General features: G+C 35.5%; 1 protein-coding gene across 3 annotated transcripts; it reads left to right on the top strand.

The window, feature by feature from the left end:
• The first annotated feature begins 313 nt into the window (after positions 1–313).
• Positions 314–27572, top strand: LOC117564416 (leucine-rich repeat-containing G-protein coupled receptor 5). Of its 3 annotated transcripts, none has more exons than XM_052002494.1 (15): positions 314–447; positions 11521–12667; positions 14593–14664; positions 15483–15626; positions 16125–16268; positions 17710–17781; positions 17873–17944; positions 20361–20429; positions 22136–22273; positions 22327–22467; positions 22779–22844; positions 22905–23048; positions 23105–23472; positions 24067–25848; positions 26645–27571. In XM_052002494.1, exons 2-15 carry the CDS (start codon positions 12042–12044, stop codon positions 26944–26946), a joined length of 4140 nt encoding a protein of 1379 aa, XP_051858454.1. In that variant the 5' UTR covers positions 314–447; positions 11521–12041; the 3' UTR covers positions 26947–27571. The 3 variants fall into 3 exon arrangements, with proteins under 3 accessions (XP_051858454.1, XP_051858455.1, XP_034099038.2); XM_052002495.1 differs by having other exon boundaries at positions 11537–12667; XM_034243147.2 differs by lacking the exon at positions 16125–16268 and having other exon boundaries at positions 26645–27572.
• Positions 27573–27999: the final 427 nt, after the last annotated feature.

Below are 27999 nucleotides of genomic sequence, written 5' to 3' on the forward strand. Positions count from 1 at the left end.
TTTAAATGATTCTTTTTTTATTTATATGTTTTGTAAATTGTTGAAAATTAAAATAAATAAATATAATACAGTATTTAAACTCTTCTTAATTTAGGGGAAGCAATAAAAGAAAATTGCGGCAGAATGTCAACATGTGATGTTGCTGGCAACATTTAAATATGTTGCTGACGCTTCTGTTGCTGCCGTTGCTGTTGTCGATGTCATTGTTGTTGTTGTCGTTGTCGATGCCGTTGCCAATGTTGCCGTTGAATGAGGCTCCCCGAAATAAACAACATAGTTGTGAGTTCAGTACGCTTTGTGCGTTCGACGCGTGCGGTTCATATTAACGGATAACTGGATAACAAAATAGCCAAGTGGCAAATTGAATCGTGGCCAAAACGGATAACTTGGCTCAAAGTTTTGAGTTTTGATTTTTGCAGTTGTGCTGTTGCTGCTCTGTGTGAAAAGGTGCCGCAAGTTTTGTAGGCGCGTGAGCTCGTTACGCATAAATTAAGTTTCTGACCGAGTTTTTTACAACAGATCAACGCAGCAGCAACAACAACATCAACAACAACAACAGCTGCAGAGACTGCGTGCAATTTGTTGCAAGGAGTCGCCAGTGTATTGTTGCAGCTTTCCTCTGTTTGTTGTTGTTGCTGCTGTTGCGGTTTTTATTGGCGTTAAAGGTCGTTTACTTTTTGGCGGCATCAACAACTTTTTTGTTGTTGTTTTGATTTTGATTTTCATCTGCCTGTGTGCGAGTGTGTGTATGTGTGTGCAAGTGTGTGTGTGTCACTAGTGCGTGTTTGTTTTTGTAACTCATATATTAAAACACACTTTCAATTTTCAATAAAATTGGCGCGCTCGACTGCTGATCGATGACGTCGATTTGTTTGCATTACTCGTGACGATATTATGTGCCCAGAGTCGTGATTTCGATAGCCTATAAAAATATTATAAATGTGCCATATAAATACACATTATATCGTTCGTATATGGCACATGTTTGATGTCCCATGTGTCAGTGTTTTATGTTGTTCAAATAGCAGAAATGAAAATAACACTGCAAATTAATTTATTTCACTTGAATTAAATAAATTATGCACAATTAAACTCAGCAAGTAGAAATTCATTTTGTGTCAATTAAAACGCACATTTGGAAGCAATTAATTTTGCAAGTGCTACGCAAACAAACAACATATTTTATCTGATATCAAAGCCTAATAGAAAATTGAAGTCTGTTCTAAAGTAAAACAGTGAAAAGTTATCTAGAAATAAATTTAATGTATTATCTACTCAAACTTGGTGCTTTAATTTATTTTTGTGAAATATGAAATTTAAAATACAACAACAGCGCGAAATTTAAAGCAGTTAGTCGAATGATGATAAATATAGAATAAAATATAAAATGCATACATTCGCCTTATGGAATCGATCGAACATCATAAATAATGTGAGAACAATTATAATATTCTCTGCATGCCATAAAATGAATAATAAATGAACTGTAAACATGCAATAAAAATATAAAAGGAATGGCATATAAAAAAATTAGCAATTGCATAAAAAGCGTACGAATATGATTTTAAAGTGCATTGAATACATTTCAATTCATTGAATGGGCTTTTATAGTTTGTTCGAATAAAAAGTATTTGCCGCAAACACATTTTCACATTAAATGTTTACATTATAAAAAGATTGCAAACTAAAAAGCATGATAAATAAACTGATATAAACAGTGATACAAACTAAATAACAATTTAATTAAACGCAGAGAATTAAAAATGATTCGCTCGATGATGCCTTTTAAAAGCGTATCTATTGTGTTTATGTAAGTTAATTTAATTTGCAAACAATGAAGTTTTAATTAATTTGCACTTCAGTACAAATCGCGATAAACTAAGTAACTATTTTATTTGGAATGACATACAAATTAAACTTGAATTGTGAATATTATTATAATTAAATGTGGTCAGACTCTTTTATAGTAAAAGACAACTGTCAATTATAAGTTAATTTAATTCTTAAACAATGTACTTTTCAATTAATTGGCTCATCAGCTACAAATCGCGATTAACTATTTTACTTTAAATGATTTAAAAAATGAAGTATTCAACTAAATTGTGAATATTATTATAATAAAATGTGATCAGACTCATTTATAGTGAAATACAACTGGCAAATATGTATGTCGATAAAAATGTCAATGCACTCGGCCAGAGTCATGAGAACCAACCGAAAATCCGAAATAAGAAACAACAGAAGATACAAAGTAACCATCTACGAGCTGATTGCAAGTAATTATGTATGCCAATGTGGTAGCAAAATGAACATAACACTTTAGTGGTTAAAAGGGCGAAGACACAAGAGAAAGAGATCGACAAAGAGATTGAAAGAGAGAGAGAGCGAAAGACTGAAATCTCATGACAAGTGCCCAAAAAGCAAACCTTGAGTCCAGCCACCCACCGACCCAACCACAAAAAAAAAAAAAAAAAAGTGTTGACTAAGTGGCGCGTGTTTGGATTTTGATTTAGGCCCCAACTTTTGGTCGGGGCACCTTTCTTGCATATTTAATCAGACCCTGACAGCGTTCACAGACTTTAACTTGACTTTTGGGCTACAGTATATCAATTACGTCTTCATTGGTAATCCATCAAGAAACCTTTTTCTGTTTTGTCGATTGTCTTTCCAGTTTTTTTTTTCTCTTTTTTTTTTGGAAGCTTCATCAATTTTGTTGCTGCTCAAAATGCGTAGCAGCTGCGTGCGGTCAGTGCAAAAATTGCAGTCAATTGTAAAGAGTATAGAACGAAATATTAAAGCCTAAGTGCATTTCCAAGGCGATCCACACAATTCGATCCGATCCGATCCGAGTTGCCTCTGTGAATTGGTTAACGAGCTTTGGAGGAGGCGTGTTTTGCCTTAAACACTGGCAATGTGTCGGGGCTAGGGGGGAAAAACCACGATGACGATGACGACAGTTTATGAAAATTACGCACAGTCAACTAATTTTCATTATAAAATCCATGCGAATATGCTGCGACACAGAAAAGGCGACAATTAAATGCACTACTTTATTTAATACTTGTTTTTAAAAACGGATTTTCGTTAGTAATAATAAATTGTTGCACATGTATTTCTTGGCCTTTTAAGTTTAAAAGAGTTTCATTAAATATATTAAAAATTTAATACGAATTTCTTTATTGCCGGTTTCTCTGCTGCCTAAAACTAATTCAAAAATATATTAAATTTCGTTCATATCTATTGTTAAATACTTAACTTCGATAACAAAATAATTATTCGGGTCTTTTAATTTGTTTCTAAATAATTCTTAAAACTTATCCGAACCACAACAATATACATATTGCTTTCATTTCAACTTTAAAGTAAATAGATCAACGAATATTTTGAATACAATATTTTTAATAACAAGTCAGAAATGTTGGAAAGCATTCTTCAAACACATCAAGCGTTAGTAACAATAAATTATATTGCAATTTTTTTTGTATTACTCTACTCGTTCCATTCTAACTATATTTTCATTCATTGTCTCAAATTTAAATATTTGTTGCAATTTATCTAAAATAAACTAGAGTGTAGAATCTTTCATCAACATTTTCTAGTTGCCAAGATTTTAAAGCTCAGTAAAACAAATTTCAAAATAATATTGCTAATGCTAAATGTAAGATATCAAAAAATCATCTTCAAAGACAACAAGCGTTTTAATTGCTGACATTACAACTTAATCTTGATATTAATCTATATTAATCCATGTTAATTTAACGTCTTCTTTTGGCTGTCAGACTTCTGAGAAAATCGCTGTACTCGTTGAACTGAAAGCGTATGCAAACAAGTCTTGGGGCATCGAGCGCTTTTGGTAGCGCAAAAATAATCATTTTCATTAAAATTTTATATTTATTGAACGGCTGGCGACATTTCTTTGATATGATATATGGTGCGACGATAGGCTCGACCGATATCTGGAGCCACAAACTGGCGTGGGTGTAAGTAAGATCGTCGTTGTCTGGGGCGGCAGCGGAAATTATTTTTAAATACTTGCGTATGGAAAATTGCAACGCAATTGACATGATTTCCCAAATAAACACCGCAAGAGCATCTAGTATAGACTTACTTACTTACATACACATATGTATGTAGTACACATCTTTTGTGTTGCCTTGGTTTTAATCAAACCAGAGCTGTTGCAAGTTTTTAATGATGTTGCCACTTTTGGCATAATTAGGCAAATGGGCTAAAAGAAAAGTGTGACAAGGGGAAGAGGAAGGGGCAAATGGGAAACGGAAAATCGCTCAAGTTGAAAGCGAAAACTTTTGCGTTAATACAATTTGCGACAACAGTTGCCACAAATGGAAAATTTTCTACTTCGTTTGTAGCGACAAGTGGCAGGATTCTCGCGGGCATCCCTTTGAGATTGCTAGCCTCGAGAGGTGTGAAATACACCTGAACATTGATGAGGAGGTGTGCTTCAGTGTCGAATTGATTGGAAAAATGAATAGATGCCGCAACATGAAAGGTAGTCAGGTTCAATTTTTGGCTTAAAGTTGAACCTATTCAACTCTGTCTCATTGGCAGTCGTTGCTGAATATCCTGATAGCAATAAATGTCACACCCAAATGAGACTCTACACAATTTACACACACACACACAAACACACATACATCCATAGACAATTCAGAGACCACAAAAATCTGGCAACAACAGCAACAATTACACACGAAAATATTCACACAGTGATGCGAAGAGTGTGAGAGCGAACACAATACTTTTGGGGTGTTCTGGGTTTGACACTGAGCCCCATCGTCCTCGAATAGACGAGGCTCATAAAAATGTCTGCACAACGAGAGAGAACAACAAACGACACAAATGAAATGTTCAAAACGTTCATCTCGTTTAGTTCTTAGTTCTCTGCCAAAATTACAATTGTTATCTATATTGAGTTGAGTCGTGGTATGCGTGTCGTATACGTAATCAATTGTTGCAGCTGGTCCAGTGGCACGCTTGACCTCCAGCACACAGTTCATCGAGGTGGCAAAACTTGCCACAAAACTCTCGCAGCCAACGAACGAATCGTATTGCCTATTATTTTTGGCTTCTGCTTTTGCTCCGCTTCATTTGCGTTGGCTTTTATAGATTTTCTTTTATATGTTTATTTTTTATTCAATTTTTTTTCTCTTTTTTTTCGCCTTTGTCACAATTACACTTTGCTTAATCGAGTTGTGCGTTCTGCGCATATTTTCAGGTCACTTGGCAGCCTTTGTGTTCCTTTCAGTTTCTATTGATTTTCAACTGTCTCCACTCGAAAAACTGCATTCAAAATTGTTGCAAAAAATATAACGAAGAGTGAAGTAAAATTGAGTTTGCCAAAAGTGTTGAACAAATAAACACATTTCAGTTTCGTTCCCAATCCATTTACTTGTTTTTTGTTACAATAACAGACAACAAAATTCTTGTAAAATATCCAAATTTATGCGAACTTCAAGCACTGCTTGTAAATTGCATTTGTGTTTCAATTTGCGCACCAGATTGGCAAGACCAATCACGATCTAAAAGCAAAATACTTCGGTATAAAATTTCTGACAATTTACTTTGTGCAATGTCAGTTCATTAAAGAAGAAATTTTAATATTTTTACTATTGGAAATGTTTGAAATAGGCAGAAGGATTCATCTCCAACCCAATAAATTATTTATATTTCTTAAACAGCGTCAACATTCGAGAAGATATGTAAATTCTGATATTCTGGTATATTTTTTACTTATGGATTATTTTAAATATATTTATATATCATAACATATTTTTTGGGGGTATTTATTTGGTATCTTTTATCAATAATACGCACTGTTATGCTTTTATTCAAAAAGGGTTACACTTAAAGTTTATCGTTAATTCAAATTAATATTAAAAAACATGCAGTTTTGTTTGAAATCATTGTAAATACCTTGAAATGTGCGATTCGCTCACTTGAATCTCGGGCAGACCAACACATTTCATTCGACAGACAATTGACCCAAACTGCCAATAAAATTGAGTAGCGTGAAATGTAAATAAGAAGGCTTCGCTAATAGCCCGATTATGATGAGTTCGATGACGTTGCCAATTTCGTAGATTCTTCATAACTTATGTGTATGTACACATATATGAGTATGTAATGAGAAAGCTATAAAATAAACAGTTGAATAATCAGCAATAATGCGAACGCCTCGGGCGGAACACGAAATCGATTCATTGGTAACAAGAAAACAAAAAAATAATAATAATAACAACAATTGAGTAAAGAATAAACGCTGGCGAGAGGAGTAAAGGGAAGATCAGGAACAGTTCAGTATCAAGAGTAAAGATCAAAGCCATCAGAATTTAAAATAGCGGCAAGGTGTGAACTTTGATGTGGCATCTTGCCACTTCAGTCAAATGAGAACTGTTCTCAGTCAAAATATATGCATACAATATATAATTGTTATTCGATTTGGCAAATAAAATCTAAACAAATATTATTAATCACATTAATTTATGTAAATCGCATTCTATCCGCATTTTTTCGTTTTTCGTTCACTGTTTACAGAACAAAATGTTTGCTCATTTTATTTCCTATTATTTTTATTTTGATGAATTGGGAAATTTATGATTCAGGAAATATGACGAATTGAAGCGTGAATAAATTTGAAATCATTTTTTCTCTCTTGCTGCAACCGGAAAAGTTCTAAGGTTAAACAATATTTCTTAATTTACTTTTCACACTCGGCGTTCATCACTTTTCCTCACATTACTAATTAGTTACCATAAAATTGTAGCCCCAAAACGAAAATCACATTTAATTATTTATCTCCTAAAAGTTTGTTGAACGAGCCAAAAAAACAAAAATTAAATAAATTATGCAACAACTGTCATTAATAAAGTCGAGCGAAAAAAAATCCCACAATGAATGAAGGTCAGCATAAATGCAACTACAAAAAAAAAAGAAAAAACTACAAAATCAACAGCAAAAGCAGCAACAAAATTAAAGTTGCATTTTGTGTTGAAATACCAGTTTTTGTATTTGGTGAGCTGCACTTGAAATATAAACTCGAAAATAAGTGAAAAACGACGAAAAGTAAAAGCCAGATTGCATCAAAATATACCCTGCATTCAATTTGTCTTTGGCTTTAATATTCTTGATGAATTTATATTTTTATTTAATATTTCTTACTTTACTCTTAAAGTCTTAAATACATTTTATTCCATTCACAAATTCAATTATGTGTTTTATCGAATGTTTATAGGGTATACAATGTTGCTTCTACTGCGGAGTTTATTTAGCTTTTGGCAAACGAATCGTAAAATGATTTAATCAATGCGCCAAGCCCCAAGCATAGTTCGACACCTTTTTAAGTCTTCGATTCGAGTGACGCACTTTGTTGATGTTGTTTACAATTTTCCGCCAACTTTTCAATTGCATTATTTGAAACTAATATTGCGCATATTATTGTTTGGTATCTGGTATTTGTTCTCTTATGTCAAAAGCAATTGAAGTGCGTTTTTTGTTCGCAAAAGTTCATAGTAATATTTCTAGCTCAGGGAATTTTCATATTTTCCATACGCAGAGTAGTTGTTTTAGGGCGTGGCAGAGTCGCCCAAGTTTCGCTTGTAATTAATCGCTGTGTGTGCAGCAATTTATGAGATTTTCATGAAATTTTGATGCTGTTTGAGTTATGTGTGGGTTGCTCTGAAAATTTTTAGCTTTAGCATTGAAGTGCGTAAAAAACGAAACACGTGTGTCTATAAATTTTCATTCAATTCATGCGTGTGTGTGTGTGTGTGTATAAAGTGGCTATATATCAATTACAGTCACAACAAATTGTGTGACAATTAAAAATTGGCATGCGTTCAGGTGTAAGCATTTGCATATGCCATGAGAGCGGCTTAGCTAAAGAATCTAGCAAACAATTTATTCACTTACTAACATTTCGTAGGCTGGCATCTATAATTAAGAGATTTATCTAAAACAACAGCATTAAAAGTTTGTGACTTAAAATACTTTTATACAATTAAAGTGAGCGATTAAAATGCGTTCGTCTGAATGAATTTTTCAAACTTCGATTATTGCATTAATCTTGCAATTTATTTCATTTGATTAGGTTAATTTCTGGAAAAAAAGTAAACACCAAATAAATATCATTATGTTATTAAAGTAATAAGTGTAATGTTGGTTATAGAGATAACCTTTGATTAGTTAATATGTGGCATATTTGATAATAATAGTTAATTGTGTTTTTTAGTACAGCCAATAAGAACTAAAGTTTTTATGATTCCTGAACATTTGATTGCGATCGGACAAGTGTTGTAGAAGTTAAATAAGATATATTGTTGCAGGGGCAAAAACACCTACTTACTACGGGTCTTTGACAATGATATATTTGCACTACGCGGTATATTTTTAGTGTAGTATGATACTATATCAAATTTTAAGAATTTTTGCGGTATATTTAGTATATTTTAAAATAAATACCGCACTGTTTTGCTTTTATTCACAATGGATAGCTGATATCTCACAGTTGAACACACTCGACTGTAGCTTTCTTACTTGTTATGACTGATGATTTACTTCTCATGTCTGCTGCTCTACTTCTGACTACTGATGATACCGATAGTGCCTATCGACTTGCTAATGCCAGCCGATATCTATCGACTAGCCTCCATCTCTATTACATAATTATTAAGTAGTGACTGTTTTTCTTTTGGTCATAATTCTATTTCTAGAAATAATTATATTAAATATTTATATACAAATAGAAGTGTAATCGAATTTCAGTATTTAACAATTTATATTCTAAATTTTAACATTGTAAATTTAAGGAAATATTTAAGGTCATGGCTTCAAAATCATAGCAATCACATAATTATTCTTCTTGTTCTTGATTGGCATATTTAAAAGGTCTCTGGCATTACTTAAATGTAGTGCTAAAATAATAAACTCTCCGTAACCCAAAGTGACGTTTGCCATGCACAAGTTTTGTGTATCTTTTTATCAAAAGCAAACACAATCCTTTCAGTTATTATTAGCACTCGGCAGATGGCAAACACTTTGCCACAGCCGCCGCCAGACGGAGTCTGCCACAAAACCGGCAAAAGTGGCAAATGGCAAAAGTAAAAAGAGAAAACAAAAAACAAAACCAAAGCAGACTCAATTCAGACACGTGTGAACGTATCTTAAATTTGTGTTTGAGAATTTCTCCATCTTGTTTTCCCACCTTTTCCCTTGTTTCACACCCACTTATTAGTTCAGTGTAAATATTTGCATTTTAGCTTCGGTTCTTTTACAGTTGTTGTTTGTGCAAAAACTTAAAAAAATGGATTGTTGCTAGGCATTTCAAATTTTATGGGAAAATCGAAAATTGGCAAAATTGCATAAATCTGGAATAATAGTGTTAAAGAAAATTGGGAGAAATAATTCAGCAGCTTGTCGCCAATCTGTGAAAACTCTTTCAAAATCGCATTAAAGAACTTGGGCAAATATTGATTGTTTACAATCAAACAAAACGCGTAGCTAATAAATATACAACTACTGCTTGAATATTGTCTACAATTATAAGCACTACCACTAGATTATTTATGAATGAATACTCATAAATACTAAACAGATTCAAATCGATTCGTGCTGTGTTTCGCTTTGAGAGCAATTCACAATCATTTCGATTAGCGGGAACAATTGACATTATTCACTTTGGCTTCAACAACGACAACAACATGGCCATCAAAGACAAACTATCCTGAAATATTTATTGTATGTTTTTATTGTTGTTGCTATTGTTGTTGTTACGGCGAGGTCAGCGGCACATAAACATGTCATAAATCATCGGTGAAATGTGCGAGTTAAATGGAGGCGCGTGCTTCGGATTAAAGCCAAGTGACTGTGGAAAATCGAAGGGAAATGAAAGTGAGCAGGAAATGTGCTTTATTTATTGTGACATCTCTGAGATATCTATGGCTAGTTTTGGGCATCCCTTTGGAAATTACTTTTGCCATCGCTGGACTTCCTAGCTCTGCATCTCATTCTTCTTTTCTCCACTCATGACAGGCCAGTTTCTTTCATTCACTTTTTTTTTTTTTGGGCAATTTAAAGAGCATTGCCAAAAATTCCAAAAGCTGTCAACAGTTTCATTAATTACATGCAGCAAGTGTTGAGAAATGGGCGTGGTAACTGTCAAATTTGTCATTCATCAGTTGCGCTTTGTGCTTGGCCCTCGATTCGTTCTGCCCTTTGTTTCTGACAGCTACATCATCAGCAGCAACAGCAGCAGCAACAATCCCACAAAGAATGGGTCACTAACTAGCTCACAGGGATGGAGGATGATAAACTTCAAAATTGTCAACGGTTTTTTATGTTAGAAGTGCAAACATTTGTATTTGTTTGCTTATGATAAAAGTTTAAGAAACAAGAGATAAACTATGACATTATTTTTATGAGAGCTGAATTAATGATATTCCTCGTGTTGATCTTCGTATTCCCAAAATAGAATAAGCGTATTTCCCTTTTAATATTTATATTTTTAATATTAAATTATTTTCAATAATTAATTATTAATTAATTAATTATTTCAATAGAAAAGAAAAGGGGAAATCCCAGTGTGATCAGCTGAACCTTTATTAAAATTGTCGATATATGAACTGATATTTTTAATTGTTTGAATAATGAAATTTCAACACCTCGCTTAACAGCCTCAACCATATAGATACAGCAATAAATTGATTGTATTCTTTCACAATGATCGATAAGTACTATTTAAAGATTAATTCAACAAATATTATGTTTAATTAATTGTGATCAGCTGTTATGTGTTGATAGCTCAAAACGAAGTGGTCGTTAAACAAGGATGTAAAATATTTGTTTCTCTTCTTTGTAATTTAGGGGAAAAAGTGAATTCCGCTCGTTTATTTTAGCTTCAGTTTTCATTTTACTACATGACTAAAATGGGGAAAATATGCCCCTAAATTAAATTCGGTGTGGCCGTTAAGTTAAAGTGGCGTTAAAAAGAAGAAGTTAAGCTATATATTGGTACATTTTCCACAAAAGTTTATTCTCAGCCCATATTCTATTTATGCTAGTATAAATAACTTCACTTCAATTTAGTATTGCATTGTAAAAAACATTTATTACCAAACTTATGTCGCAACAGTTTCTGAATTTTAATTTTGTTTATAGAGTTTGACTGAAAATGAATGAATGAATATATGCCGCTAAATTAAAAACTTTTTGACAATTAAGTAAAAAAACAGTTGGTGAGAGTAGTGTTAATAAAATTATTAAGAATATTTATTCTTAGATTCGATAGCTACATACATACACTTTTACTACTACTGGTACTAAATATAATAGTTTTATTGGGTAGACTTTAATAGCTTGGTTAAGTAAACCCAACATTTATTTACCTATCGTACTTAAAATGCACAGAGTAGCAAAGTTAATGCTGCAGTAAGTAACCGACTGCATTTATTGCGTATACGCAACTAATGGCAGACATTTCAATCATTTCGTTGCACCAACTGACAGACAGCATCAATCACAGATAAACTGAGAACTTTTGAAAAGTAAACTTTGAAACCTTAAACAAACTTCATGCGCGATAACAAAGTGAGTCGACGCCAAAACGAAGCTGCAAAACCAACAAATTGCAAACACAATGAAATGCAACTGAAGCAGAAAGTGAATGTAAATCAAATGAAATAAAATAAAATACAAATACAAAGCAAAGACAACATACAAAAAGTGAGCGAACTAACGGCAGCGGCAACACAACGGCAATCGTGCAAAGAAACAACAACAACGACAACCACATAATAATAATACAACGGGCGGCTGCGGCTGCGGCAACAACAACAAGGAGAGCAGAAAATCATGAGCGAGAAACGAATTGCGCACAAAACTGTCATCAAATGACAAATGCTTGACAGCATCAATCAGCAACTGCTGCAGCAGCGACAGCGACAGCAACGGCAACAACAACAGCAGCAGAGACTGCGACTGCGACAGCGACTGCGACAGCGAGTGTAACTGAGTGGAGAACAGAGACGATGGCAGCGCATTGCCGGCGCCGCCGCCAACTGCGCAGCGACGCCGGCAAAGCAGCAGCAACAGCAACGGCAACGGCAACAACAACAGCGATCGGGTTACAATTGCTGCTGCTCTCAGCATTGCTGTCTGTGCTCGCCACAGCAATGTCGACGTCGATGGCGACGTTAAATGCGACGTCGTCCAGCAATCAGAATGCTGCTCACAATGAAACCAAAGAAAATCGAAGCACGGCGAAGCAACAACTTAGCGAAATTAGTGTCAATATTGTGTCAAGCACGCCCACAGCCACGCCCATTGGCATAAGGGAGAACGTAATGCTGCCCTCATCGGATCCAGAGCGAGAGGCGCAAATTCTCTACGAGAAGTCACTGCAGGAGTATCACGGCGCTCAGCGTGCCACCGAGACTGTCACACTCTCAACTGGCGACGGCGACGTCGACGTCGACAGCAGCGTCAGCGGCAATGGCAGCAAGAGTTCAGCACAACGCAACCTGCACAGCGTCTGCGAGCTGTGGCTGCAGAAGCATTGCCATTGCACCGGCAGCTTGGAGAATCTCAAATTGAGCTGTCGCAGCATAGGAATTCTCGCTGTGCCAGTCAACTTACCCAGCGAGGTGTTGCAGCTGTGAGTACCCTTTGAATATTCATATTTACACTTCAAGTTTCCCCTCGCATTCATCGAGACTTGGTTTTCCCCTAGGGTAAAAATAAGTTAGTGAGCAACCTCATTTTAGTTCGGAATTTTTCATTTCCACGTGCATAATATTTGGCCTATATTCTAGTAAACATTTTGAAGCTTGGGTAAATTAAGACAAGGAAGAAAACTACAAGCAATTAAGCACGTGTTTCATTTCTATAAAACGTCTTTTATCGCAACCAAAGTTGCTGACAATCATTTTTAATTGCTTGCAATAACTTTTAATCTTCTATTGGTTAAGTACCCAAATCTTTAAACAGTAGTATTCATATCATACTCACTCTGATGATTATAAGAAATACCTACATATGTTTGATGCATAGAACTGTAAAAGTTATAAATATTCAAAGATATACAATAAGCCTTATATAAAAAGAAATTAAAGTAAATAATGAATTTTGAGTTTTGGCTTAAATTCAAAGTAAGCAATTAATGTAGTAAAGTTTTCATTACTTATTTACACATTTTTGAAAATGTATTAAAAGTGTAATAATATTACCAAGAAATTTTAACTGTGAAATAATAGACCATTTGCACATAAACATATTTTAAGGAAAGTATGATAACTGAGTAGCCATAATTCATAAATTTGATATATTTATCAACTTTCGACAACGATGAGTTTTGAGGTGATTCCTTTAGACAAATATGTTTCAAAATAGGTTCTTTCAAATGTATTATTAGACCTTTTATACTTGAAGATATTCATTGATTTATAGAAATGTTTTAAATTTTTCAGAGTGAGAAAGACAAACTCAAAATCAATCAATCTTGACAACTTTTAACACAGATAACTCATAAGGCAAATATGTATAATGCATAAACAACTTACATAGATCTTTTATATATTAACAATTGGATCTTTTAATTTTTAATTAGAACAACATATTTAAATTGTGTTTCAACGAATATTACAATACATTAGCAAAACATAGCTTTGTTACAAATTATTAAATGAATTTTACCTTTTCCAAGTCAATGAATCTAATCATGATTTCTGACAGCTATTTACCCTTCACTTTGATTGAACTCAAGAAAACAATGTGGAACACATTCCCATGCGTTCATAATCATTCGCATCCATTGGCGATATTAAATGATTAAACGTTTGCATTATTAAGCGATTATCAGATGATAAAATTGAGCAGTTTGTTGCGTGAATTCCTCGTTTTTTCCCCATTCGTATAATTACAAGTCAATTTCGCAGTGTTTCGAATCTGTTTTCGGTTCTGTTTTGGCATGCGGTTTAATCTAATTACACATACGCCACGTTGTGCGGAGTTGCACAATCATCGTTCGCCGTCGTGTCGTTTGGAGTTTTCTTGTGTATGTAAGTCACGTTTTCTTGCCGCCGCAGACCTCTCAAAGGAGTTAGCCCCCATTTTGGTGGCCAAGCAGCGCCAAACTTGCCCATTGATTAATGGCCAAAGCGAGTTGGCCATAAATAAATAAAAAAAATTATTTATTAATTAACGCATCGCCCAGAGACAAGTCATCAGCTATCAAACAGCTGCAAAATATGTGCTGCATTATTCAAAGTTTTCAATTCCAATTGTTTGGGCCGCGCTGTTTATCTTAATTTTTTTGCCATTTTCTCTCCATAGGGCAAGTTCAATATTTTTTTTTTGTATGTACGTTGATGCCATTTACGTTTTTGATTGATGGCTTACAGAAAAGTTTAGCCATGTTTGGCAACATTTAGGATTCATTTCGTATTCAAGAGTCTGTTGATATATTTTATTTCAGTTGTAAGAAGCTTATTGAAATTGATAGATGACATTGAGTGAGAGCCGATAAACTTATTAATTTTATTAAGCCTATTTTCTTCTTCTTTATTATTTTCTTTGTGACAGTGACTTGGGCAACAATAACATCACCAAGCTGGAGGCCAATTCATTTTTCATGGTGCCACATTTAGAAGAGCTGTAAGTATATGTTAATATTAAGAAAGAAGAACATAGATTTTGGTATCTTTATGTTTCACAATAATCCAAATTAAATGAAAATGAAACTGTTAGTATAAATAATGTTTCACATAAACGTAAACTTGGCTATTATAAATCTTAATAGTTTTCCACCTCCAAGAGCTGACTCGAAGCTGCTAAATCCGTATAATTAATGAGCAGGGTTGTTATATTAAGCTTCTGCTATTTAGCTTCCCAACTCTGCCCGAGTATTGTTTAAGCTACCCAATTCACGTAATGTTTTTACATGCCACAAAGCCTCATCCCGTTCCCTTTCCGTTTTTAATCTGTATACTAAGCATCTAGTGATTGTTGTAAACACACAAAGTTATGTGAAAAGCAAAACAAAAGCAAAACAAAGGCGACAACAACATGCAAAAAAAAAAACACAAAAAAGAAAGAAAAAAAAACTTTCATTGTTGCCTGTCATGAGCGCTGCGACTCATTATTCAATTTCACAGCAACCTCCCAGCCACACCCCTAACCCAAAAAAAGCGAAAGCGAAAAAAATGAAATCACAGTGGTCAGTCAGCTGTAGCTGATGAGGATGGGAATGAGGATAGAGTCGGGGGGATAGTCAGGATTGCTGCAACGGCAACAGCAGCAGTTGGGGGTAATATAAATTACTTGATTACGTTGTATATTTCAGCGACTTTGCAGGATTAATTACTCAGGCTGTTATCCTTGCAATTTCCTGCACTTTAGCTTAGCGTCTAAAGACTTTCGACTTCGACTTTCTTGCGCTCAACTGTTGACCAAGGGAAGGTTTTTATTTGCAGAACTTTGTCCGACAATAGCATCATTAATATGGATCCCTACACGTTTTATGGACTCGCCAAATTGAAACGTTTAAGTTTGCAAAACTGCGGCCTTAAATCGTTGGCTCCGCATTCATTTCAAGGACTCGGCCAGCTTGTCAGCCTGTGAGTATGCAACACAAGTCGAAATGCCAAACGTATCTGTAAGTGTGTGTGTGTGCCTGTCTGTCTGTGTGAGTGTGTTTTTGTGTGCGTGAGTGTGTTTTAATGTTTGCTTTTAAGCGTATGAAACAACGAAGGATGCGCCCGAAGTCGAAACAGACGCCTGCAGGATCAATTAGTACGCTTGCTGCCATTTAGTTTGTTGCCTTCACACACATCAACACCCAACACTCCCACACACACACACACACAGTCGCACACATATATACGCACACGCACCAGCACAAGCAAACTTAAGAGGACTTGCAAGCACTTGCCAGCAATTACACGCTATTTTGCTCATACTTTTCGCTTTCCCTTTTTCTCTTTTTTCTTTTACTCATTTCAAATTGCAAATCGTTTAAAAAAATATGAACGAAAAAATACACACACACACACACACTCACTCACACAACACTCGACCCCAATTGTAAAATGGGGGAAAACCCTGACGGAACTCAGTCAATTGAATGGCAACGCCTTGGTCAGTTTGGATGGCAATTGTTTGGGCAACCTGCTGAAACTGCGCTCCTTGCGCCTTGAGGGGAACCTCTTCTATCGCATTCCAACAAACGCTCTGGCCGGACTTAGAACACTCGAAGCACTGTGAGAGTTTTTTCCTTTTATCATTTCTATATTTCTAGCATTTTGCATGCTTAAAGAACTATTCCAAAATAATCCACAGACAAATTGGCAATGCTTTGTTATGAAAATTTATTGCCCTCTAATTATGCATATTACGTATTCTTCCATTTTAGTTGTTAACTATACAAATCCTTATTTGCTGCATAATTTTCCATGTGTAATTAGCAAATTTGACTTCAGTGTTGAAATGTGTATTTTATGTGCGGTTTGGTTACAAATGTTTTTGGGGTCTAATCGAAATGCATGCGCTTAATGAATCATGTGAAATGTTTAATGCTATGACAAGGGGTTGACAATTGCCTTAAATCGTATGGTGGAATTTAATTTAACCTGCATTTCATTTTCTGCTCAATTGAACAAATATGTAATGTGAGAACTGCTGCGGAATGCAATTAATTATCATTAATATGATGTGTTGCTTTTCTCAACAGTTCTTTAGTATTTATTAACTAAGTAAACATTCATCATTTTGTGTAAAATAAAAATTGAATTTCAATTTACTGATAACTGGAACAACAAGTAATTCTAATTCATTAAATAAAATTTCATTATTTATAATATTTTTAAGTTCCATTTTACTTTAACTTCCATTTTATTTTCTGAAGAATTAAATTAAACTTTTTTTTAACACAAGAACTGCTGTGGAATTATAATTAATTATCATTATCATAATGATGTGTTGCTTTCCTTATGAGTTGTTTAGCATTTATGAATTGAAAAAGCATAAATCATGTTATTCTTAATATATATCGTATAATAATTTACTCTTGATTGAAGAACTTCATCTAATTCATTAAATTACATTTAACACTTGCCAATATTTTTAACTCTTTTCACTCTCTCAAATGCTAACATTAAATTAAAGCTGGGTTTTATTTTTTGCCCAATTGAATGAACCATTTTGTGACATGAAAATTGCTGCGAAATGCATTTAATTGTAATTAATACAATGTATTGCTTTTCTTATGCGTTGCTTAATATTAATTAACTTCAAAAGCATTAATCAAATTAATATTCATTTAAATTATTAAATAAAGTAGCAAATACTTCTAATAATTTTGAACAATATTTTTAATCCTCTTCATTTTCGCTATTCGAACATTAAAATAAGTATACGCACAGTATAGAATAGAATACTAACTATGATAACTAATAGTTTTGATATGATAATTCAACATTAATTTAATGCGCATGTTTTAAACGTACTTTGAACTCGTTCAACAAACTCATTTACAATTTTTATCCGTAATTCAGGAATTTGTACTTTCTCATCTACTCTATAAAAACAAAACTTATTACAGATCTAAAGATTTTGGCCATTAAATTGTACAATTACTCATAATTTTTGTTCTCTTTACTTTCGTTCGTAATGCGACCTCATTAACAATTTCGGAACCAACAGCAATTTGGGCAGCAATTTGTTGACAATAATAAACGATGACGATTTTCCAAGAATGCCAAATTTGATCGTGCTGTAAGTGATAGCTTATAGATGGACTCTGTTTAGTAGTTAATATTATGCGAAATGTTACTCTTACTTATATGGTTTGTCTTTTTGTTTGCAGTTTACTGAAGCGAAATCAAATCATGAAAATCTCTGCGGGCGCTCTTAAGAATTTAACGGCTTTAAAAGTTCTGTAAGTAACTAAAGCAATAAAAATACTTTAAGAACTTCACACACTTGCCCAAATACACACACACACACACATACATATATACACACATGACTTGACAGGACACGACAGGATGGTAGAGAGCAGGACGCGACCTACAAAATGCAATTGATATCAAAGAGAAATTGAATTCAATGACTCTTGAATGCTCTAAATGTGTCATTAAAACAAAACAAATCCTTAGCACATACGAGTACTAAGAAAAAAGGCTGCTTATTTCCCTATTTTAAAAACGAAGAAGTAATAAGGAATTTATTGAAAGAACATTTTATTATTTGGCTTCACTAAATTTGTTTGAAGTCAAAGTTTGAAAATTAAAATATTTAGAAATTTCAATTCGTATGAACATTATATTTTGTTTGTTATTCAAAACAAATATTTTTTCTTAAAAATAAGAATATCCATCCGCAAATCATCGTCATTTTATAGAGTATATATTGAATGTGCCGCTGCACCGCAAACTTCTTTTGAAACTTTTAATACTCGAATCTTCCTCAAGGGAGTAAACACAAGCAGAAGTTGAAGTGCAAGTGGAAATGGTGTTTATCCGTTTCTTTTCCATTCGTTTTTCTTTTTTCGGGGCATAGCTCGAATAAATTTCAATTTTGCAACAAAGCGGGCAAAACTTGTATTTTTTTTTTTTAACTTTACTTTGCGACAGCTTAAATTGTCGTCGTTGTGACGCCGCTGCTGACATCGCTGCCGTCGTCGCCGTCGCTGTCGCTGTTTACCGCAAATTTTTGGTTTTTGCGTTGCATACTTTGGGGCGAGCGCATAAAATTCGCTTAACTTCAGATGCAACGAGGGCTGCAGACGATGACAAATATGCAAATTTATGTTGTGGCTGACTGACGCGTTAGTCAAACTAAACAGACAAACCTCAAGATACCAGGGGATAAGCAAACGCATGCAACCTCTGAAGACGAAGTATGCATCAAGTGAAAGTGAAAAACTTTCGCCGTGCAACGCGTAAATCTGTGTTGAAAAGTATAAAGAAATTTACCGTATGCATTCGCTGAAGATTTATGAGTATCCACCTTCCTTCAATCTTCCCCCGCGCTAGCGTGGCGTGTCTGTTATGTGTTCTCCAAGTGAAAGTTGGGAAAGTTTTGTTTTATGCCAGGCACGCACATTGCTGAAAAGGGAAATGGACACGCTCAGGGATAGACAGCGTAAACATGAAATTCTTATAAGGGTTTATATGGATATCAATTGATTAATTTCGATTATTGAAATTAAAGAATATTTATATATTTATTTAAAGGTAACGGAAGGGATCACTTAAATTTAATTGGTACAATTGAAAAAGTAGACTTTTTATTAAATAAGTTCACTTTGAATGAACAAAATATAATTTCAAATTAAATAATTTCGTAATTAATAAGTTTTAAATAAAATGAATAACCCAAAATCAACAAGTAAGAAAGCTACAGTCGAGAGTTCTCGACTTTCAGATGCACACTATCCATTTTCAATACAACTATATTCTACAAATATACCAAAATATACAAAAAATAAATATCCCAAAGGCAATATTTGGTATAAAAATATTACCATATAATATTTAAAATATACCATGGAGTAAAAAATATACCATTACATACAAAATATACTACATATACTATACTCGCAATATATGGTATCATAGAGAGCAAACTATACCAGAAATGCTATTAACAAGTTTTTCTTGGTAGATGACTTTTAGGCACAATTGAAATTAATTTGAACTTTATCGGAAACTCAAGTGTTATTTTAATAAATGAATAAATAATAAAATATATAATAGCAAACATGATAAATAAAAATACTAATTGAAAAATTAAATTAATTAATTATTAAATATGTTATTTAACTAAAATACATATAATTGAAATTAATACATTATTTTGAAAACTACAAGGTAGTGAATGAATTCAATAAGCACAAAAGCAAATATGATAAAACAAATGTAAGGTTATTATAAAAAGGAATTTAAAACAATCACCTAAGATATTCAGATTTTATAAGTTGACCACTTGACTGAAATGGCTTCGAACGTATTTTGCTTTTATCGAACACCCTCACGTATAATTGAAATCAATGCACTTTGTGGGAAACTAAACTTTATTTTCATACATAAATTTGCATGGCACACACAGTTGGTGTCCCAGAATCAGATCCAATCAGAATTCTGTACCCCGGCTACGTGCGAACACGTACGGACTGACCCTCGAAATAACCGCAATGTGAGACACATGCAAATACGCTCTTTGAGTTGTTCATGCAGTGCACAGAAGTGAAACCGAAGCGAGTATAAAAAATCGCAATATTTATAAGCGAATTTTGAAATGTGCTTCAATAATATATTGAATATATTTTTGTATATTTGTTTTCTTTGCAGGGAATTGGATGATAATTTGATAAGCAGCTTGCCAGAGGGACTCAGCAAATTGACACAACTGCAAGAGCTGTAAGTATTCATTGCACAGGTGTTGCTCAAAGATTAGCAGCACACAATGACCTCAACGAGATGTGTGGGTGGGGGCTGGGAGAAGGCAAGATAAGGGGAAAGAAAATATCGTTTTCACTTTAGCTGGCAGCACAACATTTGCTACTTTGTCAGGCGGCAAACAAGCGGAAACCAAAAATCATAACGCATCATTACTTTGTGAATTTACGACGAACCCCGCGACGCTCTCTTTCTCTCTGCTAAGTCCCCCTTTTCCATCCGGTGTGATTGCAGTTGCCTTTGACTAGTTCCACATCCTGTAGCCATTGCAGTTGCAACTCTTTTTCTTCTGCTTTACTTGGATACAGTTGCTTTGTCACTCACTTTGTGTCGTTAGCACAACAATGTCTCCGTGTGCATGGATTAAAAAAGTTCACAATGTTTTGCAAGCTTGTTTTCTGATGTGGAATAGATCAATCGCAGTCTTTTCAATAAAGAATCAATTTCAAGTTCATAGTTTTGCTCAATTGAAAATTACATAGAAAAAATTCATAAAGCTTTATGAGACTGTTTTCGTTAGATCACTCGCAGTCTTTTTCTTCTTTCATAGTTTTCCTCAATCAATTTCAATATCATAATTTTGCTGAATCAAATATAGAAAAGCCAAAATCAACAATATATTATTTAATAACAATAATTTATAGTAGTCAATCTATTTATTAAATATTTGTTAAAATATTATAATACATTTTTGATTTAATATTTAGAGTATACAAAATTCGTTAGTTTGCCAGTAATATTTGAAATCTAAGTAGTCGTGGCTGCATTTTGTTTTTGCCACGCACTTCCTGCGAGTGGCAGCTGCGGCAACTGGCGACTGTCATTGGAATCGTTGACATCGTTGCAAGTTTTTTGCCTTGCAACGTTTCTCAAATGTCTCCCCAAGGAAATTCAATTTCTGGTAAACAGGATAATTATGAGCATGTTAAATGTTGCGATAAAAGCCACGCTGCGTTGCACTCACCATCCAGCCGAGCCATTGCATATCCCATGATTGGGGAATTAAACTAGTAAATAAATTCGCTACTTTTGCTCTGCTGTTGTTGAAAAGAGACTTGCACTTTTTTTTCGTTGTGATGTGGTTTTTCCCGCTGCTAGAAAAACAAATTTAAAAGGATTAAAAACATTTTGTAATGCTCGCAGTTGGCAGTTTGTTGATTGCCAACAAAGTTAACTGTTTCTTCGAGGGCAACCAAAGCAAAATAAACAGACAGAGTCGAAGCAACAAATTAAACCGATAAATACAGAGATTTCGTAGAAGTTTGCACAAATTAAGCAAAATTAAAGACACCACTTAAATACATTGTTAATTGAGAGATTAAGATGGTTGCATCAATATCTTTAAATGAACTAATGTACGAGTATAGTAAAAGTTAAGTTTTTGTTACCTTAAAGAGTTCACTCTTGGCTCTTCAAACTTCTCCACTGCCTTGAGCATTTCCTGAATGTTGGCCAAGAAAAACCAAAAGACGATAACAAAATGTTAGCCCAAAAATATACACTGATTTTATGCGTGGCAGTTGTCACATGTCCCCGACTTGGTGCCTCGCCAACTTGACTCTCAAATGCAGCTGCCACGGAGTGGCACTTGAGAACAGAGTGTGCAACTTAGAAATAGATGTTTATATGCCATAGATGTTTAGATTTTAACCCTGATTGTGCTACAGCTCCATGACCAGCAATCGCCTGCGCTGGATAAATGATACGGAACTACCCAGAAGCATGCAGATCCTGGACTTTAGAGCCAATCCTTTGTCCACCATCACCAACGGCGCCTTTCGTGGCATGACCAAGCTGAGAAAACTGTAAGTTGAATATATGAATTTGTATATGGTAGTATAACGATTTCATTGAGCAGTATATTGTCCGATGTGCGCACTCTGAGAAACTTTCCGGAACTGGAGGCCTGCCATGCCTTGGAGATCCTCAAGTTGGACCGAGCTGGCATTCAAGATGTGCCAGCAAAACTGTGTCGTCAAACGCCAAGACTGAAGAGTTTGTAAGCATCAATTAAATTGCCTAATTACTTCTTTTCTAATTAACTTTTTTATTTCAATTATTATTTTTTGCTTAAGAAAGATTCCAAGCTTTAAATTGTTTTTTAAATAAAACAAACATATTAATGTTATACCAAATGTAAAAGTTAATTTAAATTTTAAAGCGTTAATTAGATAAATTTGTATTTTATTTTTCTACATCAATTTTTAAATATTTACTATTCTATTTTATTATATTTCTTAAGAGCTTACTTTAATAAATAAAATTACTCTAATATCTAATTAATTCAATTTTGTTTCAAATTTCATTTAGAGAACTTAAAACCAATTCCTTGAAAAGCATCCCAAATTTAAATAGCTGCAGAGACTTAAGGCTGTTGTAAGTATGTTATCTATATAGTGTGGAACGACTTATTAATTTTTAATTTATATTTACTAGAGATTTATCGAGTAATCAAATCGAATCACTGCAAGGACGACCATTTTTCGGGCTGAAACAACTGCACGATCTGTTGCTATCCTACAATCGCATCAAGTCCTTGCCACAGGATGCCTTTCAGGGCATTCCCAAGTTGCAATTGCTGTAAGTGCAAATAAAATTTACTAAAACTATTATTAACTGCTTGCTTTATTTACCAGTGATCTGGAGGGCAATGAGATTGCCTTTATACATAAGGACGCCTTTGCAGTGTTTACAGCTCTGGAGGATCTCAACTTGGGCAACAACATCTTTCCACATCTGCCTGAGGCAGGCCTCAGTGCTCTGCTCCATCTGAAGACGTTCAACAATCCGAAACTACGTGAATTCCCACCGCCCGAAACTTTTCCGCGAATTCAGACATTGATTCTCTCCTATGCCTATCATTGCTGTGCCTTCCTCCCTTTGGTCGCCATGTCAGCGCAGCGCAAGACGTCCCAGGTGCAGGAGGCGGTGCTCTTTCCCTCCGATGCAGAGTTCGATATGACTCTTTGGAACACCACCATGATGAACATCTGGCCACAAATGTGTGCGTATCCAATCAATCACATAGTACTTTTTATCAAGTGTAAAACATTAGTTGCAGTTATTTTTAAAGTTTATTTATTTAGCAAACTTTCTTGGAAATACATTTAAAAGATCTTGATTTCCAATAAGAAATGTTCTGAAGGTTTCGTGGCTACCTATACCTATACCTACAGAAGAACTGAAATCCTTTAAGAATAAATCCTAAAGAACTACGTAAATTTTAGAAGACAAGGAATCATTTGTTTGATTCAGATCTGAATAAAATGGGAACATTTTTTATAAGAATCGGTTTTAATCAGACTAGTAAGGACACTTAGAATACTGGTCCTAGATACTTCTTTGTAGAAGAGAGAATTTTGAAATAGAATTCGACTCAAAAAACTATTCTGGAATGTTGCAGCTACAGCTCTTAGATAACCATCTAGTGAGAAAACTATTATTATAGTCTCGCAGTTTTGTAGTTTGTTTACTAGCAGCTCTCTCATTTTTGGTATGTTATTCAATTATTTGCAAATAAATGAAACAAAATTACTCCAAGAACCTTCATTCCAGATTGTCTCTAATACACTTCCGTATTTATTCATTTTTCTTGCAGATAATCTGAGCAAGCAGCTGGGCGCCAGCTCACACGAGCTGTGGGATTCACCCAACTACATGACCAACTACAAGTTCAACGAAGATCTGCAGCAGCTGCCAACGGGCAGCCAGTCGCCCAGCAGCTACATGGAAGATTACTTTGAGAGTCACGACGTGAGTGCACCCGGCACAGGCTTTGGCTTTGGCACAGGTCTCTTCAGTGGCATCTCAGCGGATGATCTACAGCCTGGATCGGTGCAGTGTCTGCCCATGCCTGGTCCCTTTTTGCCTTGTGCCGATCTCTTCGATTGGTGGACACTGCGCTGTGGAGTTTGGGTTGTCTTCCTCCTCGCACTGCTTGGCAATGGCACGGTGGTCTTTGTGCTCGTCTGCTCGAGATCCAAGATGGATGTGCCACGATTTCTGGTATGCAATCTGGCTGCTGCTGACTTCTTTATGGGCATATATTTGGGCATTCTGGCCATTGTCGATGCCGCCACCTTGGGTGAGTTTCGCATGTTCGCCATTCCCTGGCAGATGTCGCTGCTCTGCCAGCTGGCTGGCTTTCTGGCGGTGCTCAGCTCTGAGCTGTCCGTCTACACGCTGGCAGTGATTACGCTGGAGCGCAACTATGCCATTACCCATGCGATACACTTGAACAAACGTCTCTCGCTACGCCAGGCGGGCTACATCATGAGTGTGGGCTGGATCTTTGCTCTGATGATGGCCTTGCTGCCACTCTTGGGCGTCTCTGACTATCGAAAGTTTGCCGTCTGCTTGCCCTTTGAGACGACAACGGGACCGGCGAGTTTAACCTATGTGATTAGTCTGATGTTCATCAATGGCTGCGCCTTTCTCACTCTCATGGGCTGTTACCTCAAGATGTATTGGGCCATTCGGGGCAGTCAGGCCTGGAACACGAATGACTCTAGGATTGCCAAGCGTATGGCTTTGCTGGTGTTCACGGACTTTCTCTGCTGGTCGCCTATTGCCTTCTTCTCGATTACGGCCATCTTTGGACTGCAATTGATCTCGTTGGAGCAGGCCAAGATATTCACAGTGTTTGTGCTGCCGTTGAACAGCTGCTGCAATCCGTTTCTGTATGCCATCATGACTAAGCAGTTCAAGAAGGATTGCGTCACACTCTGCAAGCACTTCGAGGAGACACGCGTGGGTGGCACAACAGCAGCGCGTGCCGCACGTGGCAAGCGAGGCGTCGAGTTGCCGCCACCTTTGTTGCCAGCTGCAGCTGTTGCTCATCCGCCCGGTTGCCGCTGCCTGCGCATGCTGCCCAGCGAGATGCCCAATTGGCATAAGATGGAGCAGACGCCAACGCTCTGGCAACGCCTCAAGCGTCTCTGCTGCGGCCAGCGTAGCAGACGCAAGCAGCGCCGTCAGCCGCAACAGCGACGTCAACGTGCCTACACCGCAGCGGCAGCGAATCCGTATCAATATCAATTCGCTGAGCTACGACAACAGCGCAAGAATCGCGCCAGCTCCATTTCCAGTGAGAACTTCTGCAGCTCACGCAGCTCCAGCTGGCGACATGGCGCCAACTCATCGACGCCAGCACCGCAGTCGAACTGCAGCATGCCGCTGAAGCTAATGGATCCCAGTCAGGGACATACGCACGGTCGGCGACGGCACTCGGCCTGGCTGATCACCAGAAAGACGTCCCAGGACTCGAATCTGTCCAGTTCGCGAAACGATTCCTCCGCCTCAGCCACAACGGCCAGCACCTCCACATTCCGCTTGTCACGCTCCAGTGCCGGCAGCAGCACTCCCCTGCCCTCGATTATAGGTGAGAATAATCGTTTTAATATTCTACATTTCAAGTTGGATATTCGATTAACCATGTCGTATGCGTAATTTTCTTCAAAATCCATTTTTTAATGACAAAGTTGTCCCATCAATTTTTAAACGAATGCAGCGATATTATTAATTTATAATATGTAAATTTGTAATGGTAAATTGCTAAAACGTTTGGTAATATGTAACCAAGAAAACCCATGTTGTATGCGTAATTTTTTTTAATGTAGATTTTTTTGCGAAAATTTATAAAATGTATTCAGAATTTTAATGTAATTTGTGTTACATGAAATTTCAACGAAATTAATGTTGTTAATTTCAAATTGCAGCAATTAATATAAGCAAACATTGTGCTACAAAAACTGTTATTCGTTGCAAGACTAATAAATTAGAGAAGCAAGCGACGGTTGCAATTCACTTTTACTTTGAAAAACAAAAAGATAAGCTAATGAGTATTATTTCGTAATATTTAGTATTCAATCATCCGATTGTAAATTGAACTTTAAAATTTGTATTCATTTTCTTAGGCACATCAAAACTGTTGCCAGTGATGTGAAGAACTAATTATTATATAATTATTGAAGCATTCTGACATAGTTTAATATAATTATTCTTCATGGTTATTTGAATTGTGTAAATTAATTTGTGTTTATTATTTTTATTGGTTATCTGCAACCTGCTAACTTTACACAATATAATTTAATATAAGTAATATATAAGTATTTTTTGAAGTCATTCATTTACAAGAAATAGTCATTGAATCAAAATATTTATTTATGTCTTTACAGCTCATAATGGCAAGCAGCAACACGAAACACTGAACAAGCCGCGTTTGGTGCGCCAGGAAGCTGTGCAGGAGGAGGAGGATTCATCCCCGCCACGATTGGGTGTGAGATTTTTGCCCACAATTCCCTCCGCTGCAGATAGTTCGGTCATCATGGAAGATGGCGACTCGGCCAATACCGCAGCTGGAGGTGCAGCATTTCTGGGCATGCCACAGCCTGGTGTCTCTAGTGGATTTCTGGTGACGCCACCAGCTCAGCTGCAGCCGGATAAGCCGCCACCAGCGCCTAATGATGCACCACCGTGACCAGACAGTGGTCAAGGATTTTGGGGCAGCTGGTGGCGAAAAGGAAGGCAACCTGGAGCGGAAACCTTTCTTTAAATGGGGGATGTCAATGGGGAACAGAAAGCTCACTGTGTTCATAGATTGTATATGTTTGGTTTGGGTAAAAAGAGAACCAGAAATATTTTGGGACATAGTGTAATATCGAGAAAGGCCACAAAGAGTTGCAAAACGCAGCTAAACAAATAAGAGTTAGTATTAAGTAGTCAATTGATTGGATTCGAGTCGGAGAATGAGAATTCTATGTGAATCCAATTGTTGCTGTAGTCTAAGAATGCGAAACAGTCGAACAAATGCTTTTCGGCAAAAGAGTATTACGAGTATGTACTACATAGTAAATGTATGTAACTTATTACTAGGTTAGATTATCTATAGTCTTATATATATACTCCATATATCTAGCATAGTTTAGCATAGTTTATATGTCTATATATTTCGATATACAAATGCAAATGCTAAGCATTTCTCGAGTTGCAGCTCGAAATAAATAGAAAAAGAAAATAGTTCTATATAAAAAAAAAACGATTAAAATAAAACGATATGAAAGCAAGTCATATAAATTATTAAAGTTAATCTATTTACAGTAAATATGGTTGATTTATTTTTAACATTAATAGGATAGCAGTCGCATTACGATTGGTTGTTGAAGGCATGTACTATAGTTAAATTTTGAATGAAATAATATAAATTGAAATAGGTGAGTGATGAAGGTTATAACATTCAACTGATGTGACTGTGTTGACCCTTATTAAGAACAATTATCGCTTTATTTCTCAATTATTTGGTTCGTTTATAGCACTTCTTATACCCGCTACCCATACAATAAATTATTTATATTGCAAAAAATGCCTACTGCAATCGGGTCTTAGATGATTTGGCTGGCAATCTGATATACTTAGTATATTTTCTACTATATGACATATTTAGCACATATATAAATATAATTATATATGTTTTTAGTATTTTTTCCTATATTTTCGGTATATTTTGAGAAATATTCATTTGTACTAAATATAT

The sequence above is a fragment of the Drosophila albomicans genome, chromosome 2L (genome assembly GCF_009650485.2).
Source record: "Drosophila albomicans strain 15112-1751.03 chromosome 2L, ASM965048v2, whole genome shotgun sequence".
Classification (NCBI taxonomy): Eukaryota; Metazoa; Arthropoda; class Insecta; order Diptera; family Drosophilidae; genus Drosophila; species Drosophila albomicans.